Raw genomic sequence first — 23,121 nt, forward strand, 5'->3', positions numbered from 1 at the left:
GATGGATATAGTTTTCTCTGGTCTTTTGTTTGAATGGCATTTGGCATTTAAAACATTCCGATTGTAATTCAGACCAAATTAATATCTCTGGAAGTTGAATTCAGACCTAACACCCACAATTTTGTTTTGATTTTGTTTTCCTCCAGTTCTATTTCATTTTTGTAGAAACATAAAGAAGCCTGGAAAGCAAAGAAAGCCATTCACCCAACTAGTGTCAGCATTTACCATCCACATGTACAAACAGTCCTAATTACCTTGTCCCTATATCCGATCATCTCCTTTCCTTTTGCTCCTTCCCCAATCTAATGCTGACTCTTATATCATCTTTACTGTTTCCCTTTTCAGTTTGATTTTAAACCTCATGTTCACTACGCCCACAGTATCCATATTCAGTTAAGTCTCTTCCCATTACCATGAGTCAGCAGCTTAAATTGATCTCTTTCTATATGTGGATCAGTAACTGATCACTGGGATGTAAGAACCAGAATCTTAATATGATGTGAAACAACTCCTTCTAAGGTAAATCCAAATTGTCCACCATGCCTTTTAGGCCTCCTACCTAAATCGTTCTCATATCTCTTTTTAAGGAGGTAATTATTTGACAAGGTTGTTCCCTGACAATGCTTGTCAAATATAAACTGATTGAACAATTAACTGCTAACGGATTGGCATGCAATCATTTTGCAACTGTACGCAAATCAGGAGGAAACAAGGAAAAGTTTTTTTTTAATTTTTCTGGCCCAAGTATGACAGTTTATTTTTTCTCAATCCTCTGACAAATATGTACTGGCCAGCGTGGTATTGGAAGAGAAGCAAAAGCAAATGTCAGAAATTTGGTTGCTGCAAAAAAGAGATTGCTAAGTACTTCATTGTGACCTTGTAAATGAATTCCCTGTTTTACCATGTGGGGCTGCTCTTGTTCCCTTTATATAGCTTGCATCAGAAACTTAGAAGGTACTCACAATGGTGTGTGGCTAGAAGAAATATTTGAATGGAATTCAGACCAGTCAGCACCTGTTATCTCTGCACAATGTGAATGGGACATCCTCATTCGCTACACATTAATTGTGCACAAAGGCAGAAGAATGGTATCAGTTTACGCTGGGCATGCCTGTTGCGGTGATGATTGTATCAAGTAATCTGGCAAAGGAAACAGCTGCTAGAATTGTACACCCTGCCCAGTATAACTGGGAATTCTAGTCTTTCCCTTCACTCCATTTTATGAATGAAACTCAATGCTGCCTAGCTCCATTCATGCCTGAGTTCGGCTTATGTGCAGAGGCCCCAAGGGGATAGGTTGAATCAATCACTCTTGAGCAAAGTTGACATGATCGGGCTAATGTGGCTTCAGCCTTCAATTACTGGTTTAGGAAGACAGCCAGAGTCCATTTGACCTCATAACACTGTAATAGGAGTATAAATCCGGATTATACCGTTGACATGTGTTGAACTCAGAAAGCTGTTGACTGCTACTGAAATTCTATGACTTTTGACCACTTAAGTGGACAGTGCAACATAAGAAGTCCTTGTGTACATTAATTCTGAGGGTCTACTTCACAGTATTACATTTTTTAATGTACAAATAGAAATACAAATCACTCATCACCGCAACAACAAATTCCTGCAAAAACTAAGGTACTACAATACAGGCTAACACTGAAATTAATGTCAAATTTGTTAGTCTTTAAAATCCAATCATTTTAAAATATTTTCCACAAATACGTACAAACACCACAAATGCATGTTTGTTTCATCTAGTTTTTCTTCCTGAACATGTACAGATGTCCATGACTACATTCACTTCAGAATTTGGGATTCATTTTACTTTTATGCTAACACAGAGAACAGCATACCACCACAGCCAATACATTTGGTAACATTTTATATTCAAATTCAGTGTCATTTGCAGTGTTATACCAGAGTGAATCAAGATTTTAACCAAGTCACAGTTGTTTTATGGCAGGAAGCTTTGTTCTTCATATATTGATGACCTAACCAGAATATTCAGGTTATGGCTTGGTTGTATGACTTGCCAGATTGGGTCATCTATGGGTTTAACTGGGCACAGAGAAAGAGAAAGCTGGGGTGAAAATGAGGCTACTTGCCAGATTATTGTTGGGTTCAATGGGCACGTTGTGTTAAAAAGAAAGACATCTGCTGGAGTTGAGGCTTAGCTTAGTAAGGAGAGCACCATGTGGATCTGTTGCATACTGACAGGGTAAATGTATTTGAGGCCTGAGGTACAACCTGAGAGTCTGAGCACAGAAAGCTGTAGTGAAGGCATTCACTATGGGAACAAGATGACTGAGCAAGCAGTTAGGACAGGAGTGGATGTTGTTCATTACTGAAGGATGGCTGTAACATGATAGGCACTGCATTAGCTGTAACCAATGAAAAGAGATTAGTGGAGAATAACAACTAATGGAAAGTTGCTCCCAGGATCAATGACAAAAGATGATTTAGTGATCACAAGGACCAATCAAATTATGCACTAAAAGATATTTGCCTTAAATTATGCATCTAATGAGACTGTACTCATGGAAGTGCACATTTTCAAAACTGGCCCTTATAGAGCATAATTTAAACACTATTTCAAAACATTATGTAACGTAACAGATTATTTGGCAATGCGCAAATGCAGCGCAGGGATGTAAAAAGTGCAAATAATTTAGACTTTGTTCCAACATTGCACCATGAGCACATACCAGCAGCACAACTCAGAAAAATTACTTGCAAATTGAGAAAACCACACAGTAGTGATCAAAAATCTAAATGATTGAGTAATGGCTCAGTGGTGGCACTCTCTTCTCTGAATCAGGAGGGAATGGGCTCAAGCTCCAATACAACGAGTTGTGCAAATATTTCAGCCAAACACCTCATTCACCATACTGCGAAAGATGCTGTATTTTTGATGGCAAATTTACCAAGCCCACTGCTCTCTTTAGAAAGTTGTAAAAGATTCCTACATAATTTGAAGAACAGTGGAGATGTTCCACAGATGTTGCAGTAATATTTAACCAAACAACTCCCTCAAACAAAATTTGTTATATTTCACAGCAGTTTATGGGGACCTGATGTTGCAACAGCAACTGCTTTATTTTCTCCAAGTTATACGAGCAACTGAGCTTCAATTAAGTTGCTCATTAGCTACAAAGCACTTAGGGAGATCATGGTTGTGCAAGACATTATATAACTGTGGTTCCTTTTTGATTTGTCTTTAAAGCACTGCTATAAGTGAAGTAAATCCACACAATCATGATTTCTCACTTCAGTGAGGTTAAATTAATTCCCCAACAACTAGCTTTCTTTGACTAACAAATATAAAGATGAAAGTGTTTTTTAGAAGCGATGTCAGAAAAATATGATAATGTGATTTGTAATATATGATAGGCAGATTAAAGGATGGATAAATGCATTCATGCATATATAGATATATGTATATTTAAGCTTGGGAGAGAATTATAATACATAAGACATAATTAACCATTAATGTCAAACTAATGACACAGGTTGTATGCAGCAGTTTTTTCTAATTCTTACTTTAGGGCTAGGATTAGGCTACCTTAAGGAGTTATTTTATTAAGCAAGAACAACAGTTATTAAAGATAAAGGATCGGGAGAAAATAGAGAAGTGCAAGGCCATCACACAACTGTGGTAACGCAACCGCTCATAATGAGGAATGGGTTTATCTTTAATAACCACAATGTCTCTGGCCACTTCCACACATGGAGGACTGGGAATGTGAACCCAAAGCACTTTTCTAATGCAAGCACATCAGATAATGTATTCAGGCTGAGGGTCCACAGGGGCTGAGAATGACCAGTCGCCATCCCTTCAGTGTAACAGTAGAAGCCTGATATTCAATAAGCTGCAGCTGAAGATCATTTGTTTCATTGATGCGACTACCTTGGATCTTATTTTGTACATTTGTATTCCCAAGATCACTAACCTGAATCATAAGCGTAATCTCGTGGCTCTTGCTTAATCATCATCGGCTGCGGAAAACTCTGGTTTGTTGGCCCACTAATCATGGTAGCATGTTCATAGACTGGATCATGATATTCCTGTTTGAAGCCCTGAGGGGGAAAAGGGATGTTGGGCTCAGACAATTGCCTCTGGTACATCGGACGACCTTCCCTGGGCAGCCCATGAGGAGGTGGGAACGAATGGCACGGCTCTGAAAGCTGACGCCGGAATCTGAAAATGATACAGAGTAGGAAAGTTGAGTGAAAAATTCAAGTATGCTTCATCATTGTCCTTAATAATCCAGCATTGATATAGGTGGCAAAAACTGAACACCACAGTAAAGATCAATTACATTCAAGGACAAAGGATTTAAGTTAAAAGTAAAAATCAGAGGCTTAGTTTGAGATACCACAACAGAGCTAAGGAATTAAATGTGAGGCTGGACGAACACAGCAGGCCAAGCAGCATCTCAGGAGCAACTTGAGTTTTATAATAGGAGAGGGCATGCACATTTTTGACAACAACGATAAACCTGTTTTATACACAGACATCGTTCAGTGTATATCTACAAGACCAGGAGGAGGGCACGAGGGTTCCATATGATATAACATTCATTCTGTAACTTTGTGCAGGATAAATTACTTTCTTAGGGAATACAGTGTAATAATATCCAAATGTATGTTGCAAGAAACTTGCGAGCAACGGATTTGCTGATGGATAGATCCCCATCAAAAGGAGGCATACTGGAAGCTCAAGTGGCCTACAACCATTTTGTTGAATTCTGAAGGAACTGTAGATGCTGAAACAGCTATTTACATATGGAGATAGAGAACTGAAGGCTACAGGGATTGTGGTAACATTGCTTCATTTTACAACAACGTCAGAGAAAACAAAGTGTTCCTGAAAGCAAGAGCACACCAGTGGGCTGAGGGGGAGCTAATCATCAGTGGATAATTACATTAGATTTAATAGGCAAATAACCTTTTCTCACTCCAAATTTTGTTACACTCTTGAATAATAAACAGCAAGTTACAGTATAATAAGCTCATGGTAATTACATTACTGGCATTCATTGTTCAGCATTAATGTCACCACACATCAATGACACAACAGTATACTTTGACAGTGTGGATACTGAGAGCTTCTGCCAGGACGAACAAGGACACGAAGCAGATTGAAGCTGTCAGAGGTGACTTCATGAATTGCACTCTCAGCACAGAACCTCTCACGCCAGAAACAATTATTGGGAGTCCAAAAAGGATACTCTCATAAGATGTGTAAAAAAGTGACAGTTCTATGGAACCACTCAAGGTTGGAATATATTCTTGATCTGAAGTATAAACAGCTCCAGATTTGCCTTGCAGTTTATTGGCTTCATCTGAATTCCTCAAACTCCCACTTCGAATCAAACCACATAACCATCGTTCACTTGTATTTGAGAGAACTATTAAATTCCAATAATAAGAACGCACAAAGATGCCATATATTTTAATGATGAGTACTCGGCAGTGAACTTATCAAGGACCTGAAAAACCTGAAGGTGGAACTAGCCTTGGGACATGACTTCGAACAGGCAAAAGTGAACCCTTAGTCAGCTTTACTTCCCATTTGCTCCTCCTTTCCATTGAATTGAGTGAAAAAAAATCCTCAGGGTGTTAAGCAGGTCACCAATTCACCATTACCCATCTGTACTACTACCCTGAAAGCAATTTCACTGCCGGTTTATAAACCCAATGCAGTTTTACATCCATTTACTTTTGGGTTGTCAATAGCTTCAAATGCGGGCAGCAGTCATCCCACACCAATAGGTGTGACAATGCTGCCACAAGAATTAACATAGAATGCCCACTGACTGTATACTCAGGACTCACATGTCTCCAGAGATAGTAGGAACTGCAGATGCTGGAGAATCTGAGATAACAAGGTGTAGAGCTGGATGAACACAGCAGGCCAAGCAGCATCAGAGGACCTGAAACATCAGCTTTCCTGCTCCAATGATGCTGCTTTAGCCTGCTGTGTTCATCCAGCTTTACACCTAATTATCGCAGATTCTCCAGCTGGATTTGGAAGATACTGGTGGAAGGACTCAGCAAACACTTATCGTATCTAAATCAATAAAAGGAAATAACTAAGTGTACTTGCTGACCTAGGATCCATTGGATAGGCATTCTCTGGAATGGGCTGGGTGGTAGGCAGATGAGCTGGAAAACTCCGTTCCGGTTTGGGAGTTGCTGCAGGATTAGGTGAGCCATGGTGCAAAGGGGAGACTGGTGTGCTGGATGGGGTTGGCGGGTTAGAGGGTTTCAATCCTGCGGGTGGCTTCTGATCGTAGGCACTACAGAAACATAAACAAGCCCACAAACAAATCGAGAGATTAGAAAACAAAATGTGCTTTCCTCTATGGCAAATGTCTGAAGACTGCAACCTGTAATATCAAATGATCGTCTTAACCTGGCTTGGGCTCTGGGTGGGGTATAGGGAGAAAGGCTTACATACATCACTTTCCTCGCACACTTAAATGCAAGGGGAAGCCAATCCCTTTACAGGATATTCCTCATATGAAACCTCCCATTTGTCAATTTGTTGTAAGCATTCAAAAGGAATGCATGCACGTCAGCAGGCATGCCTGGAAATCTGATACTAACCTTTTTGCCCCCACGAATAGTCTTCCATTACAGCACTACTTGGTAGGATTGCAAAAGTACATTGATGCCTTGAAACACATTAATGTGCAAGCAAAATCAGTCAGGGAGTTCTGAAGAGTGACAGTCTGGGAAATCCAAGGAAAGTTTGAACGGTTGCTGATATCAGATACAGACATGCAGCCTGTCTTTACAATGGCAGCAGCATTGATTAGGAGTTGGAAGTTTGCTAATATGAAAGATTGACTGCTTCATTACTTCTCCTCTCAGATTTTTAATAGAAGATGGCACTATTCACTCTTTGATAATATCACAAGATGGTGAAAAGCCTTTCTGAACCAAAATTACTGCAAAAGCTTGCATGATCTAAGATTTAGACTTGGCTCAGTGGCTTTAAATCTGCCTCCTGGATCCAGATAACAACCTGAGGAGCCTTCAAAACTGAGCACCAGTCTACCAACCTCAGCTCCAACCCCTCACCATCCCTGGTTTCTGATCCACCTCAAGGCTTCTGATCATCTAGAATCATAGAACACTTACAGTACAGAAGGGGGCTCTCACCCCTCCCCATAATCCCGCATGGGTTTTTTTACCATGGCTAAACCAGCTAAATTGAACATCCCTGGATACTACGGGGAAATTTTTCATTAGTTTGGCCTATCCACCTAACTGGCACATCCTGGGGCTGTGAGAGGAAACCTTAAAGCCCCAAAACTCTGATTCTCTTCCCAAGGAATCTGACAAGGATGTGCAGGGGATGAAAATTATCACGCAAGTCACTCCGACATGGAAAAAAAACAGAATGATGGTATTACATGGCAGGGAGCATGCTTTGAAGCCTACAGAACTGTAGCAGGGTACTCAGTGGAGGTAATGGAAGAGATGGCAGATAGCTTGTTTCTGCCAAGGTGGAAAGCAGGCCATCCTGACATAAGTCAAAAGGCAGTGTGAACAGATAGCCACGGGGCCTGGAGTAGGGGGTTTGATGGTAGTTCAATGCCAGGGGTCAAACTCTGAGAAGCTGGATATGGTGCGACATTAAGTTCAATAACCACATAAGCATACAATGAAACTGAATGTTTCTTCAAGTGCCATTTCACACCAGTTTCAACAACTGTTCAATGTATCAGAACCCTGTCCGTCACAAACATAACAACAATCAGGATTCTCATTTAACGATCCCAGAGGCACCACATGTTCACACACTTCATACAGCTGCAAGGCTCTCATTCAAACCTAATGCATTGCATGGATTGTCAGTTATTCAACCACAAATGCCAAACCTCACAAAGCGCTCACTGACACACCTGCCATTCTCTCTCAGGATAAAGTAGCACATAACTGGAGGTAGCAGGAGTGAACTGGAATGGGACAAACACAGCCGCATGTCCTTATCCACATGAAAACTGAGTGCTTGCAATGACTGGAGCACAATGTCTGTGGCTATGACCGGAGGTGACACCACTCAATTACAATGACAATATCCGTATTTCCTCATTCCCCTTCTCACGCCCGTTTCACTCTCATTTCACAATCACCTCTGATTCACAGAACATAGAACATAGAACATAGAACATTACAGCACAGTACAGGCCCTTCGGCCCTCGATGTTATGCCAACCTGTCATACCGATCTCAAGCCCATCTAACCTACACTATTCCATGTATGCTTGTCCAATGACGACTTAAATGTACCTAAAGTTGGTGAATCTACTACCGTTGCAGGCAAAGCGTTCCATTCCCTTACTACTCTCTGAGTAAAGAAACTACCTCTGACATCTGTCCTATATCTTTCACCCCTCAATTTAAAGCTATGCCCCCTTGTGCTCGCCGTCACCATCCTAGGAAAAAGGCTCTCCCTATCCACCCTATCTAACCCTCTGATTATTTTATATGTTTCAATTAAGTCACCTCTCAACCTTCTTCTCTCTAATGAAAACAGCCTCAAATCCCTCAGCCTTTCCTCATAAGACCTTCCCTCCATACCAGGCAACATCCTAGTAAATCTCCTCCGCACCCTTTCTAAAGCTTCTACATCCTTCTTATAATGCAGTGACCAGAACTGTACGCAATACTCCAAGTGCGGCCGCACCAGAGTTTTGTACAGCTTCACCATAACCTCTTGGTTCCGGAACGCGATCCCTCTATTAATAAAAGCTAAAACACTGTACGCCTTCTTAACAGCCTTGTCAACCTGGGTGGCAACTTCCAAGGATCTGTGTACATGGACACCGAGATCTCTCTGCTCATCTACACTGCTAAGAATCTTATCATTAGCCCTGTACTTTGCCTTCCAGTTACTCCTACCAAAGTGCATCACCTCACACTTGTCTGCATTAAACTCCATTTGCCACCTCTCAGCCCAGCTCTGCAGCTTATCTATGTCTCTCTGCAACCTACAGCATCCTTTGTCACTATCCACAACTCCACCGACCTTAGTGTCGTCTGCAAATTTACTAACCCATCCTTCTACGCCCTCATCCAGGTCATTTATAAAAATGACAAACAGCAGTGGACCCAACACCGACTCTTGCGGTACACCACTAGTAACTGCTCTCCAGGATGAACATTTCCCATCAACTACCACCCTCTGTCTTCTTTCAGCAAGCCAATTTCCGATCCAAACTGCTATATCTCCCACAATTCCATTCCTCCGGATTTTGTACAATAGCCTATTGTGGGGAACCTTATCGAACGCCTTGCTGAAATCCATATACACAGGCTTGAGATATTGTAAAATGACAACTTTATCATTGTGTTTTTCTTCTGTTCTCACTCGATGCAATGTGCAATTTATTGTGTAATTTAGAGGATCACAAGAAAAGCAATGCTGTAACCTGGTTGAACATCGATCACAGGTCACATGAAGCCCTACAGGGGACAATGGCAAAGGTATCAGCTCAATACAGAATGAAGTTACCCACAAGATCTGCTGCCTAGAACTCTTACAAAGTACTTGGATGCAGTGGACTACAGAAGAAAGCTGGTCGGTATGCAGAATGAAATGCTTGGTACATTGTCTGGCCTGATAGAAAGCCTGCTCTCACTATCAAGGAACATAAAGGAACATAGCACCAGTTTGGTGCAGTGTTTTAACCAGAGCTTGCAGCCCCCTCTTTCTAACATGAAAGAAGTGGCTGAATCCTCGGACCCAACCATGACGTAGCATCTGTTGGCCAATGTCTCTGCTTTCTTAGAAACAGAAGCAGAGAGCAATCAATATTGGAGTAAATTAGTGCATGCTCAGTCTGAAGTCATGTCGTGCAGCAATCTGTCCTCCAACAGATTACTGAGGCACCATCCCAGGAGAATGGCAATGATTTCATAGTGCATGAACTTGTTATATTCTGTTAGGATGATCATTTTTGTTCTCCTATGGTTATTGGTCTGCGAGTGCTCCCAGTATTGCTTGTCAACCAGTTAGACTGTTGTTGCCATGACAAATTTCTGCATTCTGATACAGGGCCTTCGAGGCTGACAGTTGCTTAAAGGTTTACGGCCTAACCATCTGCAGTCTCCCTCAATAAAAGATAACAACATCGCATGAGCCAGGCTTCAGCCACTGGGTTAGCACAGCATAGGGGCACTGGAACAGGCAATGGCACCAGAAAGATGGCATTAAGGAAATTTTAAAAAATGATTAGTTGGCTTTGCATGGAATATGGAATGCTGTCATTGATAAATTTGGTTGGAAATGTTTCCTTGGTGTTTGCTTTTATTTTTGTATTGTGTCCAAATGAAGGGATTGCTAAATTAGGAAATGGAATTATATCATAAATTTTAGAATAGAATCCCTACAGTTTGGAAGCACACCATTTAGCTCATCAGATCCATACTGATCCTCTGAAGAGCATCCCACTTCTCTGTCCTATCTGTGTAACCCTGCATTTCCCATGGCTAGTCCACCTAACCTGCACATCCCTGGGCCCTATGGGCAATTTAGCAAAACCTCACTTGCACATCTTTGGATTGCGCAAAGAAAGGGACACCAGGCAGAAACCCACACAAACAAAGGAAGAATGCACAAATTCCACACAGACAGTCAACCGAGGGGGGGGACGTGAAACCCTGGTCTCTGGTTCTGTGAGGCAGCAGTGCTAACCTTTGAGCCACCATGTCACTCCATTGTTCACTGACATCCTCGTAAGATAACCTGCTCACAAATAGCACCCAGCAGGAAAGGTTTTATGAGGTTGCCTCTTCTTTCTCATCCTTATTCTTCTGCTGCTCTTCAGCTGTCCTTGCCTGTCATCATGAGTTGTCCTTATAATGATGTCATAATAACATGCAATGGATAACCCACAGACTTGAAATCTGTTCCGCTGAACACTGCACTGCTCCTGCAGACTAGTTCAGGCAGTGAACACTTTATTTAAGCAACATAATGACCTGAATTATCATACTTGATGTTGGCAACACGATTTTCATTGCTTGCATGCTGCCCATGTGTGGTCATGTATCGGAATCATGAGCTGTTTGCTCAGTTGCAGGTCCTTGCAGCCAGTTGCCACCTTTTGGTTTGCTATAGTGCCTCAAAGACAGATGGCACAGCCGACCCACAGAGAATGAAAGGAGCCTGGGCACGGTTCACTGTTAATGGTCTTGCACCAGATGGACATTGAGGGAGTGGAATCCTATGCAGTTGTTTCATCTTTCAGCATTGACATGCAGCATCGGTACAATGATGGAAATGCAGTCAATGGTAGTCTGCATCATGTGGATATCTACAATTCTAGTGAAGCCACAATGTGCTGTTTGTACTTGTCTCTGTCAAGTGACAATGAACTATTATCAGCACTTTGAATACAGAGCCTTAGTAACCTCTTTTCTGCATTAGTGTGCTATTGCAGTTGTTTCCAGCTTCAGCCTAGAAGGTGCTTTTTGCAGAAAAGTTCATGGCCACTGTCACCTTCACAGCTAGTAGTAATGCGATCTTTACCTACAATAACGTTTTATTTATGACTGCAGCTGGCAGCAGTTTTCAGTGTAGATTCATTTATTTTGGTGCACACACATTGTTCCTCACTGAGGTTCAGATGGGAGAAACACTCCCTCAACATCATGGTGACTATGGCCTTTTGCTGGGAGACCTTCTTCCGAACCCTTCCTCGCTCTTGCTGCAGCTTGCCCCTGCAGCATTCCAAGTGGAATACCCTGTCCTACAGGTAATTGCTTAGTGCAGAATCCTTGGAATCAGGACAAAGTTGTGCAGTACCTGCCAAACCATTTTATGTAGGTTTTAACAACTTTACAAAGGTCTGGAAAATACTTATACAATAAGCAGCAATTAGCTTGTATACAAGTGACAATCCATTTAAACTCCACCGTTGAATGCATGGGCAAGCCATATTGATTAAAGGCAGTGTTAACAGACTGCTCTGCTCCAACAATGTTCATAAGAAATCAGCTGATATCATGATCTTCCCACTGCCCACAACCTGTGCACTACTACTTTCTAACAACATATTATTAGACACAAGTTACACCAGAAGTAGTTCTGGTTGCACTGTTATAGGAACAATATTATTAAGCTCGAGAGGTGAGATTTACCAGGATGCTGCTGAGTATGAAATGTTTGAGTTATAAAGAAAGGCTGGATAAGTTGGGACTTTGTTCGCAGGAGTGTAGGAAGTTGAGAGGTGACGTTATAGAAATTTATAATTTATAATCATGAGGGGTGTGGATAGGGTTAGTGGTAGGTGACTTTTCTCTAGGATAGGGGTTTCAAGACGAGGGGGCACACTTTTAAGGTGAAATAAGAGAGATTTTAAAAATACAGGAGGGACAAATTTTTATAGAGGATGGTTCGCGTGTGGAATGAACTTCCTGAGGAAGGGGTGGATACAGGGGGACAGTTACAATGTTTAAAGGACATTTTGCTGAGTACACAAATAGGAAAGGTGTGGAGGAACATGGGCCAGGAGCAGGTGGGTGAGACCAGTTTAGTTTGGGATTATGGACGGCATGGACTGGTTGGCCCAAAGGGCCTGTTTCCATGCTGTGTGGACTCCATGACTCCGTAAGTGCGTGCACGCACAGTGGATCCCATTTTGGGCGTCTCTGGAAATTTTTGTCACCAAAACACCTGCTACAATGTGAAATCTCTGCTACGTTTTTGTTTAAGAGCATCTTACAGATGCTCTAATGAATGGTGCACATGTTCTTTTCAGGGGAACTTACTTGAATACCACTGCTCTCATGTGTAGTTTTGTTTTGATGGTAAACTGAGAATATTTAACTCATACAAATACAGAGGTGCACATTGTCTTGTAGTTTGTATGCAATATCCCATTGTAAGAGATTAAAATGGCCTGAATAATAGATGGCAAACTAAGAAAAGACCTTAATTCCAGGACAATAATTAAAACTCTGCTAAATTAATGGATGTGATGAGTAAAATACAATTCATATAGCACATACTTTAAATCTATATAACTTGCTACATTGGGCCAAGCTGGACAGGCCAGGAAAGTATGTATTCAGCTTACGGATAAAAATGGCACATAAACCTGGTTGGGCTATTTTTCATTATGGTAGGACACAGCACTCTCCTATCAAGCCACATTATGGCAGATAGGTAATGAACATACTGGGATAAGAATGAGAAAATAGGGGCACGTATTAAAAAATAAAGTGTATAATAACAAGCAGCCATTTCGATGACGAAAGGTAGAGAAGCATAATATTCAGGGAACTAGTTTACTTTTCAGGAAATAAAATCATACATAATCATACCAGAAACACCAATACGTATGACAAGACTTACGTGTTTGCAACTCAAATATCTTACCTGACATTATACAGGCACTTTTCCCCATAACTAAACTTGAAAGGTTGCTCATGGCTGCAGGCAGTACTCAGCTCAGAACAGGGACTCTGTGGTTCCTTCTTGATTTTTAGAGGGAGGCCATGAAAAGCCACTAAAATGAGAGAGAGAAAAAAAAGTGTGAAAAGGAGTGTCCTGTCAGATCTTAATAAGTTTTCAAACAGATCTGTAAGATTAGCATTTTCCTTCATCAGGCATTATTTGTACTTTGAGATTAGTCACCTGAAACTGGTGTTGTCATTTGCTGTTTAAAGTATTTGGAACCCACTGCCTGTATTTCAAATCATGGCTTAATTGGACATGGTCAAGCCAGTGATAAAATGCACTAAGCTAACTGCTAAATATAGTCGCTCAATCTTTTTGGGGCAGCTCACCAATGAATAGTGAGGAAATCAAAAGTTCAAAATAATACAACTTTAAACAGTTATTGTATAAAGCAAAATAGTTTATTCTTCGCAAATTATAATCCTATGCAAACAATGCTGCCGAATGTTTCATTGCACAATATTCAGAGTGCATAGCTTAAATAATCATGGTATTCCAATTCTTATTGCTCAACAGGCAAAGTGCGTATATTTAGAACTAGTAACAGTGCAGCTAAACAGCTGGTCTAGCTTGAGCATGCCTTTTATCTTAGTTAGACGAAGAAATCACAAACACAAGTGTTTGCAGCTTATGTCATCTCACCTACCCAACAACGTAATTTTAAAAAAATTAATTTATTTCACTGAATCTGGTGTGATTTATCATTTGCACACATTTTACTTATTAAATTGCTATTTAATATTAATGAAGTTATTCAGTATTGACAAAGGTCAGAGGTCACTGCTTTCACATTAAGTAGCGAATGATGGACAAACATCTACTACACAGCTGAAGGAAAGTCTTCAGTTAAAGCACAAAATACTCAATTATAAGTCAGGGAGCACTGATCTCGGCTGATGTCACCTCTCTTCCTAAGGCAAAGTATCAGTGGGTGTATTAAATTTCACATCAGGCCATCAGGCCACCACCCCAAAAGGGCTAAAAACGTCAGCAAGATGTGGGAAGAGAAAACCATTAACAGAGAGTAGGAATAGACAACATAGAAAAGTAGTTGAGGTGGAAATGGCAATAAAATGTGGAACTGAAGGGGCACTGCGGGTCAGGCAGCATCAGGGGAGCAGGAAAGTCGCTGTTTCAGGACATGGAAGGCTACAGGAAGCTGGGGGGATTAGTGGCAGTAACCACTACTGTGTCCTTCACGAGGGAAGTGTGCAAGATCTCATTCAATATCAGGAAGCTCAGGAGCTCAGGAAACAAGGAGGAAAGTTGGAGGCAACATTTGAATCGTGAGGACTGGGTGGAAATGGACTGTTGGGATACTAAGAGGCAAAAGAGAACACAAAGACCCTGGAAAGGTCCCTGGTAGTGAGATGGGACCTGGTCCTCACCGTGTTTACCATGAGCTGCATTCTATGCCCTTATTTTCTGAGTTAGACACAACTTTAACCGGTAATGGCTGGAACAAAAACGGGTGAATGCATGGGATCTATGTCTACTGTACACTAGGATATTGGAATATGCACTTGCAAAACTGCAGTTATATTTAATTTGCATCATATGCAAAGTGATCACACTCAAGGTACAACTACTGGTCAACTTGTATCATGTCATTTGTAATTAGATAAAATCCCTGGATTGCAGGAAGGGATCATTTATCCCAACAAGCCCACACCAACTCTCTGAGGAGCATCTTACCCAGACTCACGCCCCCTACCCAATCCCTGCAACCCCAATAGCTAATCCATCCAACCTACCCATCCCCAGACGCTACGGGGCAATTTAACATGGCCAAACAACCTGCCCTGCACATCTTTGGACTGTGGGAGGAAACTGGAGCACTGCAGGAAATCTATGCATTCAAAGGGAGGATGTGCAAACTCCACACAGATAGTCACCTGAGACTGGACGTGAACACGGGTCCCTGGCGCTGTGAGGCTGCAGTGCTAACCACTGAGCCACTGTATTGCCCATTGCTGGTATCCAGCAAATTGAACACTGGCACCTCAATGATGCAAAGATTACCAGTAATGATTTTAAAGAGGTAAAAACTGACCAAAAGCAACCTCTCCCTCCTTCCTGAACCTCTCTCTCTCCATCTATGGCAATGACCTAGAAAGCAATATCCATTTCAAGTCCACCGACTCCCACAGCTACCGAGAATACACCTCCTCCCACCCACCTTCCTGCAAAAATGCCATCCCCTATTCCCAATTCCTTCACCTCCACCGCATCTGCTCCCAGGATGAGGCATTCCACTCCCGTACATCTTGGATGTCCTCATCTTTCGAGGACAACAACATCTCCCTCTTCAGTAGTCAAGAACGCCCTTGACCATGTCTCCCACAACTCATCCCTTACACCGCATCCCCGCAATAACAACCAAAACAGAAAGCACCACATCCTCACGTACCACCCCACCAACCTCCAGATCCAACGCATCAACCTCCAACACTTCCACCATCTGCAATCTGACCCCACCATCAAAGACATTTTTCCCTCTCCACCCTTATCTGCTTTCCAGAGGGACCACTCTCTCCATGACTCCCTTGTCCACTCCACACTCCCCTCCAGCCCCACCACACCCGGTACTTTCCCCTGCAACCGCAGGAAGTGCTACACCTGCCCCCCACCCCCATCCCAGGCCCCAAGAAGACCTCCCACATCAAACAAATGTTCACCTGCACATCTGTTGATGTGGTATACTGTATCCGTTATGCCCATTGTGGCCTCCTCTACATCGGGGAAGACAAGCGGAGGCTTCGGGACCGCTTTGCAGAACACCTCCGCTCGGTTCACACTAAACGACCGCACCTCCCAGTCGCGAACCATTTCAACACCCCCTCCCACCCCCCAGACGACATGTCCATCCTAGGCCTCCTGCAGTGCCACAATGATGTCACCCTAAGATTGCAGGAACAGCAACTCATATTCCGCTTGGGAACGCCGCAGCCCAACGGTATCAATGTAGACTTCACAAGCTTCAAAATCTCCCCTCCCCCTACCTCATCCCAAAACCAGCCCAGCTCATTCCAGCCTCCCGAACTTGTCCTTCCTCCCACCTATCCCCTCCTCCTACCTCAAACTGCACCCCCAACTCCTACCTACTAACCTCATCCCACCCCCTTGACCTGTCTGTCCTCCCTGGACTCCCTACCTATCTCCTCCCTACCTCCCCACCTACACTCACCTTAACTGGCTCCATCCCTGCCTCTTTGACTTGTCTGTCTCCTGTCCAACTATCTTCTCCACTGTCCATCTTCTATCCGCCTCCCCCTCTATCCCTACTTATTTCAGAGCCCCTTCACCCACCCCCACTTCTGAAGAAGAGTCTAGACCCAAAATGTCAGCTTTCCTGCTCCTATGATTCTGCTTGGCCTGCTGTGTTCATCCAACTGTACACCTTGTTATCTCAGATTCTCCAGCATCTGCAGTTCCTACTATCTCCAAAAGCAACCATAAATGTCTCACCTGCAAGGAAGCTACTCAATCACTTAATTTTCTGTCATGTAAGTATTATGATAGATTCTACTGAATGCTGTAATATAATTCCCAGTTGATGAGGATCTAGGGAGGGAAGACTAAGATGTTCAGAGTGCATTGGCCACTTTCATTTCGACGTAACGCATTAGTCACTCAGTCGATGTAGCACTTTTACCAAGTTGGTGCACATGCTAAGGCTGAAGCTGAATGAATGATGGAGGCATGATCCTCATTACCAGTCTGCAGCATGTCTCACTGTTTGGGAGAGGATGCACAGCCCTCATCTGCAGGGTCTGCTATCACAGACTGCTCTCACAGCCAAGGACTTGTTTTGGTCCTCATGTTTCCAACATAGGTCATTGCTAGCAAGAGTCATCCACCCAGCCACTAGTGGGATGTTGGGCTCTGTAGCTGCCTTCCCAAGATCAAGGCAGAGGCAAGAGGACCAGGACTGGTGGTGAGTGCAGGAACAGCAGCAGGCCACCATCAAGGCTGAGGGGGCATGCGGGCTAACAGCCACAGGCCCGTAACAATGCACCGCATCTGCAGGATGACCTGGGGATGAGCAGGGAGCAATATTAGTATTTGTGTGGCCTTGGACACTGACAAACTATACCAGATGCTACAGTGGGAGCTGGGGCTGCAAAAACAGGGAATCATCCTCTCCTGGTGTCATAGAATCCTGAGAAGTGTGGAAACAGGCCCTTCGGCCCAACAAGTCCACACCACCCTTCAAAGCATCTCACCTTGACCTATCCCTCCAAAACCCACCTAATTAACACATCCCTGAACGGTATGAGCAATTTTGTATGGCCAATCCACCTAGCGTGCACATCTTTGGCCCATGGGAGGACACCCACACAAACACAGGGAGAATGTGCAAACAGACAGTCGCTTGAGGGTGGAATTGAACCCAAGTCCCTGGTGCTGTGAGGCAGCAGTGCTAACCACTGAGCCACTGTGTCTGCAAAGGTAAATGCCACTTTGAAATTGTGTGTGTGTCTGGTTTCTTCCAGAGAGCACAGGATCCCTCAGTGCCACAAATCCATCAGGACAGTAGCTGAGACTATCTGTGTGAGATCACACCAGTTCATTTTAATTCCCAAAGACGTGGTCAGTGCTGCAGCCTGGGAAGCAAGATTTGGAAACACAGCTGGCTTCCCCCAGGTGCAGGGTGCCATCAGTTCTGTACACATGGCAATGAGAGGCCTGTATCACAAGGATGCAGAATTCATCCATTTGAAGGGGATCCAATTAACTAATGTCCAAGTGATCGATGATCACTGTTAATACTTCCTAGATCTTCCCTGGCAGTTGTCATCATTCCTACATCCCACAGCATTCTCATGCACCTGGTGCTATTTGGAATCCAGATGTTTTACAAGGCTGGTTACTGGAAGATAATGGTTACTCACTGCGACCATGGCTCATGACACTCCATGCGCAACTGCCGTGCAGCACAGATCCAGTGCCACCCATGCTTTGAGCAGGGCTGTGGTTGAGCAGAGTGTTAGGCTGTGGGAGATGTGGTTCTGCTATTTTGTTCGGTCCTGAAAGGGTCCTCCAGTATAATCCAGACAGAGTGCACCACATCATCCTGGTATGCTGTGCTCTGCACAACTAGACAAGGCAACGATATGATGTGCTGCATGCTGAGGAAGCGAGAGAAAGGAGGAAGATAAGGACCTTGGGAGGAGCAAGTTTTCCTTGTGCATGGCGGAGGTCAGCTGCAGGGGTGCTACAAGCCCAACTGGAACCTGACTCACACCAGGTTCTGGTAGCTGGGTGCAGATGCTAATCATGGAATGTAACACAGTCATTGGTCATTGTGCCAGCATTTGCTTCATGCTGAGAGAGCAAACTGCAGGCTCTTCTAGATTTGAGTGTGTTGCTTTTTCTAGTTGTAAATAAATATTAATATTTGGAATTATCTATTCCTCGTCTGTACATGATGTTTCTGTACTGGACAGTGACGAATGCAGGTCTCCAGTGAGTACTAGGGACAGATCAGTGGTGACGTGGAGAGGATGTATAGACAGAATGGATCTGAGGACAAATAAAGGGCATGGTCTTGTGTTCAGCAGAAACTAGGAGAGCCTGTCTCTGTGGCGCAATCTGTCAGGGTGGCACAGTGGCTCAGTGGTTAGCACTGCTGCCTCACAGCGCCAGGGCCCAGGGTTTGATTCCATCCCCAGGCAAATGTCTGTGTGGACTCTGCACATTCTCCCTGTGTCTGCATGGGTTTCCTCCAGGTACACTGGTTTCCTCCCACAGTCCATGTGCAGGGTAGGTGGGTGGGTCGTGCTAAATTGCCCATTGTGCCCAGGGATGTTTACGCTAGGTGCGTTAGACGTTGGAAATGCCAGGTTAGGGGAATGGGTCTAGATGGGATGCTCTTTGAATGAGCAGTTTGGGCCGAATGGCCTGTTTCCACACGAGAATGAGAGCGGTGGGTTTTATCTGTCAGGAAAATGTCAGAAATTGTGCCATGTGCGGTGCAACTTTGTGGCTGCTGTGCTATTATATTACCGGTGAGGGCAGGGCCCAATTGTCAACACTTGTCCAAGTGCAGAGTGACCTTTTAACGATGGTTCAGATGTCAGTGTTACTGCTGTATCTATGAATGACAAGTTCTTCCAGGAAAAGCAAGCAGTAGGAAGGGGCTAGAATTAGACAAGAGGAGCACCATGGGGTGGGATAGATTGTTAATGGGGTTGCTAAAGTTCTCACTAGACCTCGTAGAAAGGCAGCCTCCATGAATCTTGACAAAACTGACACTGGCAAAACAAAGATCCCCTGTGCATTTCAGCAATATCACTTGTAGTCATTACCCCTTCAATGACACTGTCGCTTTCAATGTAACCTCAGTAATAGAACTACTTCAGCATCCACCTGAATATTTTGTGCACTGTTTCATGCTCGGTAAATCAGTTTAACTTTAAGAGACATGCTCATATCATAATTGCATCAGAGCATTGACCCGAGGGATTAAAAGATCTCGCGCTCAGTCTAATTTTAGATCACTTGAAGCATGACACTCTGCTGGAAACAGGCTTCTTTGTTGTAATTTAACAGCTTGGTATGAACGCAGGCACATATGTATAGAGAAATGTAACGTTTGTATGTAATGGTAAGCTGTAATGATCATTTTTAAATTTTTCAATACCGTGATATCTACACCCAGTTTCATATGTTACAGAAGTTAAACACAAGCATTACCACACTGAGTTAAACATCTTCTCGGAGGCAAGTTCACACCATGGTAAGTGGTCGTTTACAAAAATATTCCGATATCCTGGTGGTATATATTTAGTGATCTATTTATAGTCTGATTGATCAACAAAGAATTCTTACAAATGGGCAAGTTTCTTGCCCCTCAACGGCATCTGTTTCTTAGAATACAGATAACTGTAATGATCTGCAAAATGGCATAATCACCAAGATATCAGAGATAATTTCATTTGATTGGAATGCAAGCTCTTTAGATACAAGATAAATTTTGAAGATTGCCTCAATTCAAACTGAAAAAACATTTCACTTTTCAGCTTGGACACAAGGCCAGGCAGAAGCTCTGTACGATCTGTTCTTTGCACTTAATAAGTAAGTAACAATATCTTTTGGAGCCCAGCTGCACAGTCTCTGTCACTAAGGAATGGTAACATTTAATCTACATTGACACAAGTCAAGGACACATGACTCAAGGGTACCATCCAACATTTTTAATTATCTATCCTGGGTGGCAGAAATTTCTTTGTGGCATGAACATCTATTGATACCTTGACTGAATTGCAACTGTTCAAACAACTTATTCAGTTGTCTTTTATGGTCAGCTATATTCAGATTAAGCAACAGATGTTCATGAGGAAACAGCTGTGAAATCTTGTTCCCATCGCCAAAGAGGGGCTTCAGAGATTTAACATATCTGATCTTTCCAAGGAAAATCAGAAATATCCAGAAACGGTCTGAAAAGTTTGCAAAGACATGTTTAAGAAATGAATTAGCTTTAGGATTAGCAGATTCCAACTCTTATTATTTAGGCAACAAGTTAAGGGTCTACTGGCCAGTTTGATAGAAGAGCTATTGCAAAACACGTGAGTGTGACATTTCCAAGAACCACTGTCTGAAAGGATCACTGAATAGGTCACCACCTCTACACCGATTAAAAACTTTAGCAAGGATCTTCAGTACAAGAATAAGGATCAGACCAATGACACATTATTCATGGATGAACCGAATGTGAAGCTACAGTGACAAGCCAATAATATTACAAACATCAGCAAAGTGAACCAAATCAACATAATTTGTAGCCAATATGTTTTGGCACACCCACTCAAAAGCCATCCAACCTTCTTTTGATAATAGAATAGAATGTGGCATTGAGGCATTCTGGGCACGCATTGCTAAAAATCTGCTTCCAAAAGCCAAGACAGACCTCAGAACAAAACAAAGGTAACTACAAGATGGTCCAACACCACAACACTAGCGCCTAGGAAAACATTTAGAATATGTGCAAACGTAAACTCATCAATGAGGTTCAGACCCACACACATCAAATGGAAGAAAATTTTCAGAACATGACTTTGATTTCCATATTGTTAACGTTGGCGATAGCATAAGCCAAACAGAAAATTTTACAACCCTTAATATCACATGTCCTGAAGAGGCAGGAGAACACATACTAAAATCTCAAATCACCATGGTAGCTAGAGCTGACATCTTATCTCTCTATGTTGAGAAAGACACGTTACTAGCAAGCCACATTCCATGCTACAAAAACAAGAAATCATTTCACAGCATATAATGGATCACCAGTTTTGTGCATCGGCAAAATCACACTGCAATGCCAATATGCAAGCTCATTTTAGCTTTCCAAAGTCCTCTACCTGGTACATACCAATGGTCCAGCAATGGTGGGACTACTCTTATGTGAAGAGCCCAAAATATGGTCACTATTCATGAGAATTAAACCACACTCACGGTGCTGACCAGACTGCATCAGGCAATGATCTCCAAGGATTCAACAACTTGTGAGTGCATATGAGGCACACCAAATGAATCAATGCCAGCTGCAAAGGGAGCCTTCACATCCACAAGGTATTACATTCACTCTTTGAACAAAAGCTGCAACACACCTATTTCTAGTGCACGAGCAAAATTACATCCAAGTGGTGTATGATATCTCTAAACTTCCCTTTTCACTTTGATTCACTGATGCTGAGTGCTATATTCAGTTTATTTGGTATCATGGAATGGTTAGCATCTGACAATGACAATGTATTGGCAAAGTATTTAAAGATGTGGACTAAGTAGGAATTGACCCACACACATCATGAGTCCAGCATTCACTCAGAAGATCTAGCAGGAGATAAATTAATGATCATTAAGATTCGAGCATCAAGGAAAATATGCACACCACAGTGTTGCAATTTCGTGCAACAGCAATTGAGAAGAGATTCTCACCCCAAGCATAATTTATCAGAAGATAAGTGTGAGCAACCTTCTCCAGCAACCAATTAGATAACTATTGTGAGACACAGGACATTTTTCTCCAAAGGCAGAGGAAAATGAAAGGTAGAGAACTATCAAAACTGTGAACTTGGCAGAGGGTGTGTGTTATAAATCCAAATCCAAATCCAAAAATCAGCGAATGTTTCGCAAATACACAACCAGCCTACGTCAAATTAAGTTTTTGCTGATCACAGTTCTACTTTGCGAAGGAACAGAAGCCAATTCAGATCAATGTAGAACACACCAATCATGCAAAAAGACAATGATGAAAAACACTCTGATGGTGTTTGTGTGGTAGTCTTGAAAGATAGCAACCAATAGCAAACCAAAATTGTTGAACAATGTACATCCCTCTACATGGATAAATGATCACCAGATCATAATGAATAGTCAGGCCTCTAAGACCTTTCTCTAAAGTCTGAAGTTACAGTCTTGTAAACTCAGTTTTACCTGATCAGATATATATCAAATTGATAATGTGTCTATGTACAGTTATTATTGTCTATTTGAAATGAGTTTTTATCTTTGGAAAAAGGGGGACTACGTGTTAAATATCACAGTCAGTATGTCAGTGGGCCTTGCAGACACAGGCTTGTGATCTTGTCACTGCATTGTAATATATGATCTGAGCGTATAAAGATCTCGTACTCCATC

At 42.6% G+C, this 23,121-nt stretch overlaps 1 protein-coding gene across 4 annotated transcripts in view; it reads right to left on the minus strand.

Moving 5' to 3' along the window:
* The window catches only part of etv1 (ETS variant transcription factor 1), a 146,738-nt gene that overhangs the window by 71,943 nt on the left and 51,674 nt on the right, over positions 1-23,121 (minus strand). For 3 of the 4 annotated variants that reach the window (XM_048523889.2, XM_059654494.1, XM_048523897.2), the window contains 3 exons: positions 13,399-13,528; positions 6,114-6,302; positions 3,951-4,198 (listed from right to left, as the gene is read on the minus strand). In XM_048523889.2, coding sequence (XP_048379846.1) covers positions 3,951-4,198; positions 6,114-6,302; positions 13,399-13,528 — 567 coding nt within the window. The remainder of the gene's footprint in view (positions 1-3,950; positions 4,199-6,113; positions 6,303-13,398; positions 13,529-23,121) is intronic. The other variant, XM_048523907.2, reaches the window with a different exon arrangement.

The sequence above is a fragment of the Stegostoma tigrinum genome, chromosome 2, assembly GCF_030684315.1.
Source record: "Stegostoma tigrinum isolate sSteTig4 chromosome 2, sSteTig4.hap1, whole genome shotgun sequence".
Taxonomy (NCBI): Eukaryota; Metazoa; Chordata; class Chondrichthyes; order Orectolobiformes; family Stegostomatidae; genus Stegostoma; species Stegostoma tigrinum.